This window comes from Peromyscus californicus, unplaced genomic scaffold, assembly GCF_007827085.1.
Source record: "Peromyscus californicus insignis strain IS unplaced genomic scaffold, ASM782708v3 Scaffold_6__1_contigs__length_162567912, whole genome shotgun sequence".
Taxonomy (NCBI): domain Eukaryota; kingdom Metazoa; phylum Chordata; class Mammalia; order Rodentia; family Cricetidae; genus Peromyscus; species Peromyscus californicus.
In genome coordinates, this window is record NW_026294584.1 from 85,156,152 (window position 1) to 85,170,232 (window position 14,081).

General features: G+C 39.1%; 2 gene segments (V, D, J or C); both read right to left on the reverse strand.

The window, feature by feature from the left end:
• Window positions 1-225: 225 nt before the first annotated feature.
• On the reverse strand, window positions 226-1,158 carry LOC128099485 (immunoglobulin kappa variable 4-1-like). The segment is given in 2 exon segments: window positions 226-890; window positions 1,096-1,158. Coding segments are annotated over 2 exon segments (483 nt in total).
• An 11,451-nt stretch (window positions 1,159-12,609) lies between these two features.
• On the reverse strand, window positions 12,610-13,339 carry LOC128099653 (immunoglobulin kappa variable 4-1-like). The segment is given in 2 exon segments: window positions 12,610-13,022; window positions 13,207-13,339. Coding segments are annotated over 2 exon segments (489 nt in total).
• Between the last annotated feature and the right edge of the window lie 742 nt (window positions 13,340-14,081).

Here is a 14,081-nt window from a genome sequence, read left to right on the forward strand (position 1 = left end):
TACAAACATGTACACACATACACACAAATGAATGGCCACATACATGCACACAAAGGTAATTAATTAACTAAAATGTAATAAAATTAAAGGAATTTAAGGGAAGGAAAAGAAAAAAAAAGAAGAAATGGGCACCAGTAAGGAAGTAAAAAAAAAAAATCTCTCTAGAATCTAGAAAAAGAAAAAACACTCTCTCCTAGAGTCTCCAAATAAAAATACAGTTTGCCATCATCATCATCACTTCAGACCAAATAATCTTATGTTGGATACCAGAACTCCAGAACTATAAAAAGGTAAATCACTTGTATTCAAGCAAAAGAATTTGTTGGTTACCGAAAATATGTCATATAATATACAGTTCTTTCCTGCATTTACTTACAAAGTTTTTCATACCAAAATATGTAAGAGACATTGAACTCATTATTATTTCTGGGCTCTGCAAAATTTTTCATCATTATTTCAGACACATTGGCTCTCAGGCAGAAGGGGGAAGTGCACAGGTCCAGGGCTGTGTGTGTAGTGCAGGCAGCTGGTGAGACTCTCAGAGGAGGTTTTTGTTGGAGCCTGAAGCACTGTGGGAGGAGTACTACCATGCTGCTGACAGTAGTAATCTGCCAGATCTTCAGGCTGGACACTGCTGATGGTGAGAGTGAAATCTGTCCCAGACCCACTGCCTGTGAAGCGATCAGGGACCCCAGTGTCCCGAGTGGATGCAAAGTAGATCAGCAATTTAGGAGACTTCCCTGGTTTCTGCTGGTACCAGGCCAAGTAGTTCTTCTTGGTGATTCTTAAATAAAGACTCTGACTGGATTTGCAGCTGATGGTGACCTTCTCTCCTGCTGTCACAGCCAGGGAGGATGGAGACTGGGTCATAATGATATCTGCACAGGCACCTGCAATCAGGAAAACAAGTGATCATGCATAATAAAAAAACACCCACAGTATTCAATACAGATGAAATTTGTCATTTAATGTCCTTGTAATGTCATATTGTCAGAGTATTATTGAATAAAAATATTACAGCCTGGCACACATTGTTAATTTTTTATATACAAAGAAATGACTCTAAAAAGATTATAATACTTTTCAATTTCTCACCAGACACCCAGAGCAGCAGGGACATGAGGACCTGCTTCTGTGACTCCATCTTGCTCCCCCTGCTGTCTGACGCAGCTCTGTTCTCACTACAAAGGCCAGGTTTATATATTCTGAGCAGCTGGGCTGGGCTGCAGGGGTCATGCAAAGCAATCAGCAAATACAAAAGCAAAGGCCTGGGTGGTTGTATGAGAGTGACTGGTGTCAATCAACAGGCAAAAATATCATCACAGAGAACATGAGCAATCACTGAAATATATTGGCTTACAGCTCTCCAACAGAAATCTACTAGGTATTCTAAAATCAATTTTGGTAAAATCCAAGACATAGTTAAATCAGGTGACTTTTTCAGAAACATTAGGAGAGCTATCTCAGACTGTGAGTCCTGGGTAAATGGTATATTCGAAAAAATCACAACATCAAAAGAAACAGAGTAAGAAAACATGCAATGAAAGAAAGGATGGTTTGGAGAGAGGAAAAGAGAAAAGGCAAAGAGAGAGACAGAGAGAGACAGAGAGAGAGCATTGAGGCTATATTTGTTCATTCTCTCCCATCTACAAAGTCACTCTTATACTGAGGACAATGAACAACAGTACCTCAGATATTTGGGCTCCTCCAGGCTAAATGTGGGACAGACATGCAAAGAGAAGCCCATATTCCATATTTGCTCTGTAGAAATCCTGGGAGATATTAATTTAAGACTTTTATCAAAGCTACTTTAATCTCAAAGCAAATACAACCCCAGCAGAAGCTACCAAGTATTAGCCCCACAACTTCAGGAAATGGAAAGAGGGCTCTAAATTGGGGGAATGGAAGGGGAATAAAACAACTAGATTTCTTCACAAAGTCATTGGTTTTTGTTTCAGAAATACATACTCTAGTATAATCTAAAAATTCTAGTGTAATCTAGAAATTAGCAGGATTGAAACTGGATTAATTAATTAAGATGGTCTTTCTGACATCATGATCAGGTAAAAGTCTTTCCAGAAAGGGCACAGCCAACCTAAATCAAGTAATAATTTTATAGAGACCAATAGACCACACCATCAAAGAGGGTTGCCATCCAAGGGGGAAAAATGTTTGAGTATGAATGAAAATCAATAATAATAACAAATCACAGAATCTGCCTGGACTTCAGATTAGTGAACTCTGAAATTATATATAATAAGTAAATTATAAACCCAGTATTATGTGTAAAGTACAAAATAACAGAAAAATAAATTAATAAAATATCATGGCAAGAAGTTGAGATTCATCCAGGCTGTGGTGGTGCACACCTTTAATCCTAGCATTCGGGAGGCAGAGGCAGGTGAATCTCTGTGAGTTCCAGGTCAGCCTTGGCTACAGAGTGAGTTCTAGGAAAGGTGCCAAAGCTACACAGAGAAACCCTGTCTCAGGAAGAAGAAGAAGAAGAAGAAGAAGAAGAAGAAGAAGAAGAAGAAGAAGAAGAAGAAGAAGAAGAAGAAGAAGAAGTTGAGATTCATATCTTTAATCTCAAAACTGGGGAGACAGAAGCAGAAGGCTTATATGATTGAGGTCAGCCTGGGATACATAGCAGGTTCTAGGCCAGTCTAATCTATGCATGGAGACAATCACTCAAAAATGTATCATTAATCAACAAGTTGTAAAACAGATGATGTCATTTTCTATCCAAAGCAAATTATTTATTTGAGGTTAAAGTTTTATCATGAAGGCAAGAATACTACTAAAAGTTAAATATATGTATAGTTGGACATTCCCTGTCTTGACCACCTGCTGCCAAATACCTGACAACTGCTTCCTAAATTACCACACAGAGACTTATATTAATTGTAAATGCTTAACTGATAGCTCAGGCTTGTTACTAAGTCTTACACTTAAATTAACCCATAATTCTTATCTGTATTTAGCCATGTGGCTTGGTACCTTTTCTCAGTACAGCATTCTCACCTTCTTCTCTGCATTTGCCAGTGACTCTCTGACTCTGCCCTTTATTTTCCCAGAATTCTCCTAGCCTGGCTCTCCCACTCAATCTCTTCCTGCACAGCTATCAGGCAATCATCTTTTTATTAACAAATGAGAGTAATACATATTCACAGCATACAAAAGGATTATTCCAGAGCAAAATATACATTTAATCACTATGCATTTTCCCTTTATTTTGCATTTAATATATAATGTTATATATCAATTTCCCAGGTATAAAATATTAAATAATTTCTGATAAGTATATTCACATCTCATCTATGAATTGCTAACAAACCATCATAAGAGAGATACAAACAGTATGTGGATTAAGGAAGTTCCCAATCTCAAGGTCAAGAATATGACAGAGGAGTATCTGCCCTGTCAGTGTCTAACAAGTTGTCAGGTGCTCTTGATCTTTGTTAAGCTCTGTACTTTGCATTGTGACAGCTGCAGTGAGCTCAGATTGTGCTTTCATGTCATTTACTGCTGCTCATTCAGATTGGACACATGGAGACAGGGGTCTTACAGTTAAGCATGTGCTTCTCACAGTATATAAGTTGAGAGCATAGTGACTAAAATGATAAAAATCTTGTGTTAATATAAAAGGCCCCACAGTTCTTAGTTGTTTATCAAGTCCCCCCCCATGTCCTGGTGCATTATATTCAGTGGGCTGTAACTAAAAATGGATTATAAACATGCTGGTTGAAAACATTAATTTGCTTCCAGCTTTGAAATCAGGAAGTGTGAAGCTGATGACTTTGAGCTCCTGAGAAACAGCACTATCTTCCATGGGCATCATTTTGGAAGGAGGCCCAGAAAATGTTAGTCTGAGATTCATATTATCTTGACACAGTATAAAACCAAAATCACTTTTCTGTTTTAGCATATAAAATCTTCTTTTATTCTCTGGATGAGTGTCTGTGGCTACCCAATATCCATGACAAGAAATGGTAGATACAGGAAGGTTTTCAATAACTCAGATAAAAGATTAACATACTATTCTTTATTAAAGTCAGCAGTGTGTTACCTGAAGATGTAGGAGTTCATTATTCCATTCAAGATATGTGAGGTCTTTATACAGAGTGACAGCCATGAACAGAATCTGCCCTGCTTAAGGAGCCTAGAGTCTATATGTGCTGCTTCTCTCAAGAGGGCCTGTGCAGATAGATTCTCTGAGTCTGTGTGAGAGGATGAGGTTGGAGGACTTGAAGCAACCAATCATCGCTGAGAACACTTTGACATTTGTTCCAAGATGCACTTAAGATAAACCCATTAATGATCTGTCAGCTTTAATAGCCATGGATGGCATACTGGTAAAGAAATAGATGTGATACCAGTGTCTTCTTTTTTATTTATTTACTTATTTTTATTTCTGCATGTGTTTTGGCTACATGCATGTCCATGTACCATTTGTATGCCTAGTGCCTTCAGGGGCCAGATGAGGGAGTAGGATCCCTGGAGTTATGGCTCTTTATGAGCCACTACATGCATTTTGGGAATTGAACCCAGATCCTCGGCAAGAGCAGCTAAAGCTCACCAATGAGAATTCTCTTCAGCCCTATAAATGCCTTCTGAGTAAATATGCATGATGGAGAATGAGGAAGATCCATGGAAAGGTAAAGAACTGTGTTGCCGAAGGCTCTCACTCAGGAAGAGGAGGGCAGTGGAAAGAGGAAGATGTGTAAATGACTTTTCAAAGCTCCTTGTTCCTTGCAAAGTCTATTCTTTGAAACTGAAAAGGAAATTGCTTACATGTGAAAATGACTTTATTTGAAATGAGAAAATAGAGAAAATCATGGGAACAATTCAGTGTTTGTATTTAATATTGTTCTTTACTCCACTTAGTTCAGGGTTCTGTGGGGATATCATGAAGTCCGATTTTCCTCTCCATCATGACTGGAGAGCAGGACTCCATTTCAGGAAGAACCATGTCAGTGAAGACATCATTTCCAGGTCATAGGGATGATGTCTTTGTTGCTGTGACATAACACCTGGCAAAAGCCAGTTGAAGAGCCTTTGTCCCTTACTTGGGCACATAGATGTTTGGGAACACACATCAAGCATACAACTATTATAGAGTGGAAGACAAAGTGGAAGGAGCTTGAAACAGCTGCTCATATCACATCCACAAATGAGAATCAGAGAATGAAGAATGCGAGAGCTTGGCTCACTCTCTCCATTTTCTGCAGGTCAAGATCCTTATGTAGAGCGTGGTCTTGCCCACAGTTGAAAAGGTTTACCTATGTGAAGTCAACTAATGAAGATGATCCCTCACAGACATGCTGTGGGATGGTCTGTATGTCAAATGTGTTGCTGATTGGTCAATGAATAAATCACTGATTGGCAGTGGCCAGGCAGGAAGTATAGGCGGGACTAACAGAGAGGAGAACTGAGAGAACAGGAAGCTGGGAGGGGAGACACTGCCAGCCGCCATCAGGACAAGGAAGATGTAAAGTACCGGTAAGCCACAAGCCACGTGGCAAGGTATAGATTAATAGAAATGGATTAATTTAAGCTGTAAGAACAGTTAGCAAGAAGCCTGCCACGGCCATACAGTTTGTAACCAATATAAGTCTCTGTGTTTACTTGATCGGGTTTGAGCGGCTTGGGACTGGCGGGTGAGAAAGATTTGTCCTGACTGTGGGCCAGGCAGGAAAACTCTAGCAACACAGACATTCCCAGAGGCTAATCTTAATCTATACATCTCACAAGTTTGATCAGAGCCTTATCTCCTAGGTGATTCTAGATTCTGTAATGTTGATGATTGATACCGTACATTGTGGTCCTAATGTCAATGCATTTTCAGTGAGGAAGTAGTATGAAATGAATGTCTCCCACTATGTTTTTTTTTCAAATTTGGAAAAAAATAGATATATACTTATACAAATTTATGAGGGTACACTGTGTTTGATGTTCAAAGAAAAGTATGCAAGAATATGTGTTTGTGAACAAATAACTAGCATATTCACTGCCTTAATCATTTAACATTTTCTTGTGGTACATGAATTAAAATCACTCAGCAATATTGAAATATATATCATTAGTAACTATAGTCACTGTACCAATAGAACACCAAGGTTCAGTCCTTCTGGCTGTAACTTTCTATTCTTTTGTTTATGTTCCTTTTCTTTTCAGTAATTATCATCACCAAATATACCTTAGATCCCAACACACACTGTCTCTCCATCCAGCAGAACATAGATGACCTTCTAAAAAAAATCTGCCCTAATCATATATCTTACAATGTATTGAGAGAAATGGCCACTCAACAGAGACCTTGAAGTCATGAGAGAAGAAAGACTGAGCCACAAAAAAACTAGCTAGGAAGGTTTAAAAAATGCACTGGAGAGAATCAAAAGCCCATGTCTCAGACACATGAAAGTCACATTCAGTGCATTATTGTAGAAGAATGCTATGCAAAGGTGAATTTTCCCTCTGCTTCTCTCTCTCTCTCTCTCTCTCTCTCTCTCTCTCTCTCTCTCTCTCTCACACACACACACACACACACACATTCACACACACACACACACACACACACACACACACACACACACACACACACACATTTTCCCCAAATCAACCCATACACATACCCTAGCAACAAACCCAGCTGTGGTTAGTGGCTGAACTCATGTTCACTCCTGCACTTGTCCACACCTATCCTCTAGAAATACAGCAGAAACTTCAGGGTGTCCTCTCCTGCCCTGCTACCCAGAAATGATTCAGTCCTGTTCTGATTTGCTATAACAGCCTGTGTCTGTAATCTTGGGAGTGGCTTTTTCTCTGTGATCTCTTTTGGTCTCAACAAAGTTGGTGAGTTAACAGTTTGTTCAATCTCTTCCTTTGTGTCAATATTGGGTGGCCTCTTCTAGGTACCTCACATGTATAACTAGAAGCTTCAAGGCTCTACTTCATTAACATTTCTTCATCAGATGTAATACCTTGTTGTTTTCTCTCTACTGGAGTTGGAAAGTATTTGTGTATGGCTGTGTATGTGCTCTGTGAGTGTGATAATGTGATTATTTGTGTAAGCTTAATTGTTCCCATGGAGATGGTCACTAAGATTGAGGATGAGCCCCAGTGTTTGATTTCATAAGGCATTCAACCTCTTCAAACACACTTACATTTGTCCTTGATTGTTAGTTTTAATTTTAATCTCCAACAGAATATTGGGATGTTTTTCATTTTGAAATGTGAATGCACTAGTCTGTGCCCTTTGTTATTCACAGAATATATGAGGGACATTTTTCTCCAGAGCTAAAGACATGACTGTAAGTTGATACACATTCTCTTTGTTAAAAGTAACCCAAATTTGCTTCTTGAATTCATCAGGAGTTTCTTCCTATAATGAATGTCTCTTATTCATTTACCAGCTTGCCTGTAGGAGCCTTCCTTCCCACCATATCCCCACTCCTGTGAATTTTAATTCTTGGTGCAGACCCAGAACTCCCTTAGCTCTTTTCTACCTACCCTTTCATCCTTCCCTTCTAGCTCTTCCTCATTCTTTTGTGTCACAATTTGACCCACAGAAGAACTCTATCCTGGACACCACAGCCTCCTTTCTAGTCTGGGAAGCAGAGTGAGTATCAGTAACCAAATAACAAACACTCATCCAACAAAGACAAGATCAAGAGACACCTCAGACATTATACTCCATATGTCTAGATTCCAGGGCAAAAATACAAACATGAACAGTCAAGAAAGTATGACTCCTCCAGAAGCCAGTAATCCTGTTGATACAGGCAGTAGGAAAGACCATTTAGCTGAAGCACAGACAAGAACTTGAAAAGGGAGATTATGAATATGTCCAAGGGTCTGAAGAGAATATGAATAAATACCTAGTGAAGACTATAAGAACCCAAACACACAGTTGAAGGAAATAATGAAAACAATTCAAGACATGAAAGTAGAAAGAGAATAACTAAAGAAAATGCAAACTAAAATATAATTGGAAATGAAAATTTTAGAAGGAACAAAAACCTCAGAGATAATCCTCTCCAATAGACTGTAAGACATGGAAGAGAGAATTACAAGTCTTGAAGACCAGGTAGATGAAGTGGATACCTCAGTCAAAGAAACTGTTAGTTCTGAAAAAAAAATACAGGCATAAAGCATCCAGGAAATCTTGGACACTATAAGAAGACCAAGCCTGTATATGGTGATATTTTATTTGTATTAAAATGTTATTTGTATGTTAATAAATAAAGTTGCCCGGGGGTCAGAGCTATTAGCAAGCCATAGGAAAGCAGGGCAGTGGTGGCGTATGCTTGTAATTCCAGCACTTGGTAGGCAGAGCTGGGTAAGTCTCTGTGTGTTCAGGGATACAGCCATTATTGGATACACATGCCTTTAATCTCAATACCAATCATGGAAAACCTGGAGGCCTATACAGACAGGCCGTGAGAAGGCAGTCATGTGGTTGGGTTTACAACCAATGAGAAGGCAGGACAGGAACTCTATATAAAGACTTTAACACAGGGGTAGCTCTGGTTCGGAGAGGTAGGACCACCGCAGGAGGAAGGGTAAGGTTTTAGCTCTTAGCTCTGACCTCTTGGCTTTCTTCTTTGCATTGGTTCTGTGTTTCTTATTTAATAAGAAGGTTGGATACATCTACACCTGTAAATAAGAGTGATAGAGGAAGGAGAAGAAACCCAGGTCAATGGCTTAGAAAATATTTTCAACAAAATCATAAAAGAAAATTTTCCTAATATAAACTAGTAAATTACTGTCAAGGTACAAGAAGCATACAGAATACCAAATAGGACCAAAAAAGAAGCTTCTAACAACAGGTAATAATCAAAATACTAAATGTACAGAATGAAAAAGTATATTAAAAGCTGCAAGGGGGATAAAACCAAGTTACATATAGAGGCAGGGCCATTAAAATAACATCTGACTTTGCAGTGGAGACTCTAAAAAGAAGATGGGTCTATATGGATGTTCTATAAAGTCTGAGAGACCACAGATAACATCCTAGTCTACTATACTGGGCCAAACTACCAATAACAATAGACAAAGAAAGAAAAACATACCATGATGGCATGAACCTGCAGGAATAAGGATCACAAAGGGTAAGGTGTCAAGTGGGAGGATCAGGTATTGAGTAATTAAGAAGACAGAAGCAAAATCTGGGACCAGGAGGTTTTGCATAAACTGACAATTTAGGACAAGCACATTTATGAAGCATAAGTCTAATTAATCTTTATCAATAAAAAATCAGGAGTCAGATATTGGGGTAAAAACCTAAAAAATTAGAAAAGCATGGAAACAGCCACAGTTACTTCCAACCTTTACTGTTCCTCCATCCAAAAAGGCTGAGATTCTCTTTCAGCCCCTTCTTACTACTTTCATTTCTATATTCCTCCCCTTTCTCTCTTCAGAACAAGATCCCTGAATCTAATCTCCTTTGTTCAGCTTTTGTTCTGACCATTACCAATAATAACTTATAACCAACTCCCCTAAATAATGACAAATATCCATAATCCACTGAACAACCAAAAACTGCCCACCACACCTCTTGGGAATGTGGGCATTGTGTTCTTAAAATTGCTTCTTGTTGTCTGGGGCAACAGCATCTTTAGGGGACCCTGAAAAGAAATTGAATAATTGTCAAGTCCTGGGAGAAGTAGCTGTACCATTTGTTGTCCACTCGTCTCTGTGTAACAGGAAAATGCAGGGCTTATCTCAAGTCCTGGCTAGAGTAGTCTGTGAGGCTGAACCATCTCAGCTAGCTACCTTGAAATTGTCCTGAGCAGTTTGTAGTCCACAGCCAATCTTTGGGTGGAGTTCGTCAGCTTAGTTATCACAATCCAGGTAGAATGGTCGTTGTGGGGCCCCATCCTCCTTTGGAGACTTTAAAGATCACTGTTAGGCATGGTCATAGTTCACCACAGAAAACTTAAACATTTTAAATGTCATATGAAGCAGATTTTGAAGAGACCCAGAGTACAAAATCTTAATTCCTAGTTACCTGAGAGAGATTCAAACCTGAAATTATGTACAGGAAGCTAGATGAAACCCTTTTCTAGAATTAGTAAGTACTCTCTATGACCATTAATATCATGACAAAAAGTTTAAATATATATACATACATATATATATATATATATATATGTATATATATGTAAATTTTATAAACTTTGAGATAATATCTATACCTTAAGAAAAATGTTAAAAAGTCAAAATAAAACCAAAGGATTACGAGATTGGTGACAATAGAATAGTCCCTTAATTTTTATTTTTCTTCTGTCCCATACCAGGTGGCTCTTCTGACATGAGACAGAGATTTTGGATTTTCCTTCAACAAACATGCTTGGGTTTAGAGAAGGAGAAAAGAGCAGAAACGAACATTTGGGAAGATATATGAAATTTTGTCCTGTTGGAAATGTGATATACCAGTAAGCCAATTTATACTTTTTCTTAGGACATTTTCTCTGGATGATTTGTCCTTTTTCTTCAGATGTCTCATTTGTCCAGTGGTTTTCAGATTCCTTAGTTGGAGGCCTGCTCTTTTCTCAAGGGAAATGGAAGAGCAACAGATCTGGAGAAAGGAGAGGTGAGGGCATTGACTAGGAGGTTCACAGGGAGGGAAAATGGGATGTATTGCATGAGAGAAGAATAAAAACCTTGCCGACAGTAATATGCGGCAGTATCTTCAGGTTTCAGGCTGCAGATGAATGAAATTGGCCCCATATCTGATTCTGAACCTTCATGGGACCCTACCAAGCAAGGAAATTGTGATATAAATCAGAAGCTTAGGAGCTGTCCCTGAAATCTACCAGTACAAGCGACAAAGCTTACAGTGTCCACAATAGCCCAGCATATCAGGACAGGGAGGAAGGAGTCTGTGTCATTTGGGTGTCACATCTGGCACCTGCACTTAAATACACAAAACATATCCACTAGTAAGCATGTGCCAAGGCTAATTACCTGACTAATCAGTCAGTACTCATCACATTGGGCCAAGCAAATGATCATTATTGTGCTTCCTTACCTGTGAACCAGAGCAGAAGTACCAGGAGCTGAGTAGGGACCCCATGTCCATGCCATGACCTGGTCACAACTGGCTACAGCATAGACTGTGAAAATCCTATGAAGAAGTCCTCAGGGCAGTGGACTGTTCTCTGAGCACATCAAATCACCAGGGGCTGTGCACAGCTGCAGGGCTTGTTCAGTTCAGTTACTCAGCAAGGGGTCAGAGTCCCCAGGTGTCTCAGGCCAGGCCTGGGATGAGCATATATTTATACAAAGAATGTGTGTTCCTTTGGGGATCAAAAGGAGAAAACAAGTCTTGTGTCATGAGAGTAGCAAGATATTTTGAATCTTCCTAGTTTCATCAGACTGGCACAATTCTATCTAGTGCAGAGGTCATTCATTATGGCACAATCTTAGAGGTGCAGGAAGGCTCACAGTATCATTTCCTTGATACCCATCAGTATTACGGATGGCTGATTTTCTTTTCTTTAAAGGTAAAGCATGAGAGTGGATCAGTAGTGTTTTACTAAGGGATAGGATGAGTAGTGTTTATATGCATAAAAGTCCTCTGGTTGGGGTTGCCCTATGACTGGGTGAGGTAGTCATGCATGTAACATTGTTAGAACTTGATGATTGTCACAGAGAGAATATCAGAGTAATGCAACTTTATAGGTATATGTCAGAAAGATATTTGCATGTGAAGTATAGAAACTGATAACAAATAGACATTGGTTCTAAGCTAGAAGACTGAACAAATACACACCTTAATGAATGAAAATGAAAGGAATCATAGATATTGAAAAGGAAAGGCATTGTAAACTATAATTTTTAATTTTTTATAACTTTATCATGAGTTGTGTATTTATATGGTTTCCTACCCTTCTATTTCCCCTCCAACTCCTCAAATGTGGCACCAACTACCTTCAATTCATGAACTCTTCTGTAATTATTATTAATTTACACACATACACACACACACACACACACACACACACACACACACACACACACACACTCTACTGAGTACTTTAGTGTTGTTCCTATTTAGATTTGTTTAGGTCTGAGCACTGAGCACTGGATAACATATCAGAAACTCATCCTGGGAGAAAACCGATTACCCCTTTCTCAATAGTCATTGATTGCCTGTAGTTCTTTATCTAGGGGTGGCATCTTAGAAAATTTCCCCCATTCATGTCATATATGAACTTGTTTCTTTTCTAGAAAACCATATGTTTGAGATTTCATGAGTGCAACTTCCCTGGAATACCTACAAGCACACAGGAGCAGACAGATGTACAGGTCCTCTGCCTCCTACATTATTTCAGTTCTCTCTTTTGCAGCATTCCCTGAGCTTTAGGTGGAGGTATTTTATTGCATATTTATGAGTTGGTGTTTATAGCTTTATCAATTGTGGATGGCTACCTCATGCTCACTTATTCTTTGCATTTTGAACAGTTATAGATCTCTGTAATACTTTCTATGGGAAAAAGTTTCTTTATTAGGAGTGAGAGCTTCAATTATCTGTGGGTGTAAGCATAATTATTTAGAATAAACTTAGTGTTTATCTTTTATCCTACTGAGCTTTGCATCAATGAGTCAGGAATACCACCTCTCAGGCAGAAGGGGGAAGTGTGCAGGACCAGGGCCATGTGTGGTGCAGGCAGCTGATGAGACTCTAGAGGAAGTTTTTGTTGGAGGCTGAAGCACTGTGGGAGGATAGCTATAATGCTGCTGACAGTAGTAATCTGCCAGGTCTTCAGCCTGGACACTGCTGATGGTGAGAGTGAAATCTGTCCCAGACCCACTGCCTGTGAAGCGATCAGGGACCCCAGTGTGCCGAGTGGATGCATAGTAGATCAGGAGTTTAGGAGCCTGCCCTGGTTTCTGTTGATACCATGCTATATTGGTACCCACATTCTGACTGGACTTACAACTCATGGTGGCTTTGTCTTCTACTGACACAGATAATGACTTGGGAGACTGGGTCATTACAATGTTCCCATAGGCACCTGCAATCAGAAATAAACAATATTATATACATATACAAAAAAAGACTTCATGATACAAATTTTGAAATTTAAAATGTCTTTTCCAATGGCATTATATCTGCATGCCATTGGCTTCCAATAGGAAATATGTGTTTCTCTACAAATGAATTATTTGAAGATATTATAATACAGTTGTATTTCTCACCAGATACCCAGGAGAGCAGAAATATGAAGACATGGATCTGTAACTCCATCTTGATGCCCTTCACTGTTTGATGCATTTCAGTTCTCACTGAAAAGGCCTGGTTTATAAAACATGGGCAGCTGGGTCAGCCTGTAGGGACCTATGCAAAGCAGTCACCAAATAAGGAAGTAAATTGCTTGGCCAGTGGGGTGTGAGAGTATCCAGCTTATATTAACAGTCAAAAATACCAACAAAGAGAGCAAGCAATCACTGGGAAGGAAGTTAACATAGAAGCAAAAGAACCAACATATAGCTCTCAAACCACTAATGTCTAAATATTCTCAGGACAGCAGGTAAGTTTAATAATAACAGAACTACCTTTGATTACAAACCTAAGGAAACAAAAGCATGATGGAGAAGAGAGAGAGAGAGAGAGAGAGAGAGAGAGAGAGAGAGAGAGAGAGAGAGAGAGATTGGAAGTGGAAAAGAAGAAAGGAAGAAAAGAAGGGGAAAGGAAGGGGAGGGGGAGGAAGAAGATGGTTAAAAAGGTGAGAAGTTTGTATTGGGGAGGAAAGAAAAATGTTGAGAGGAAAGAGGGAATGGAGGAGATAAAGAAGGTGAAATTTTTTTTAAAAAAAGGAAGGTTTGAAGTGGATAGTAAACTCAGTAGTTAAGAGCACTTGTTGCTCTTGTGGAGAACTCAGGTATGATTTCAAGCATTCACAAAATAGTTCTTAGCCATCCACAGTTCCAGTTATGGTACACACACAGTACACATACATATGTACATATATACATACATGCAGTTCTAGATATGAGCTCTCAGTTTCTGCTCCAGCTACCATGTCTGCTGCCTCCATTCTGCCCTCATGGACTCTAACCCTCAGAAAGCCCAA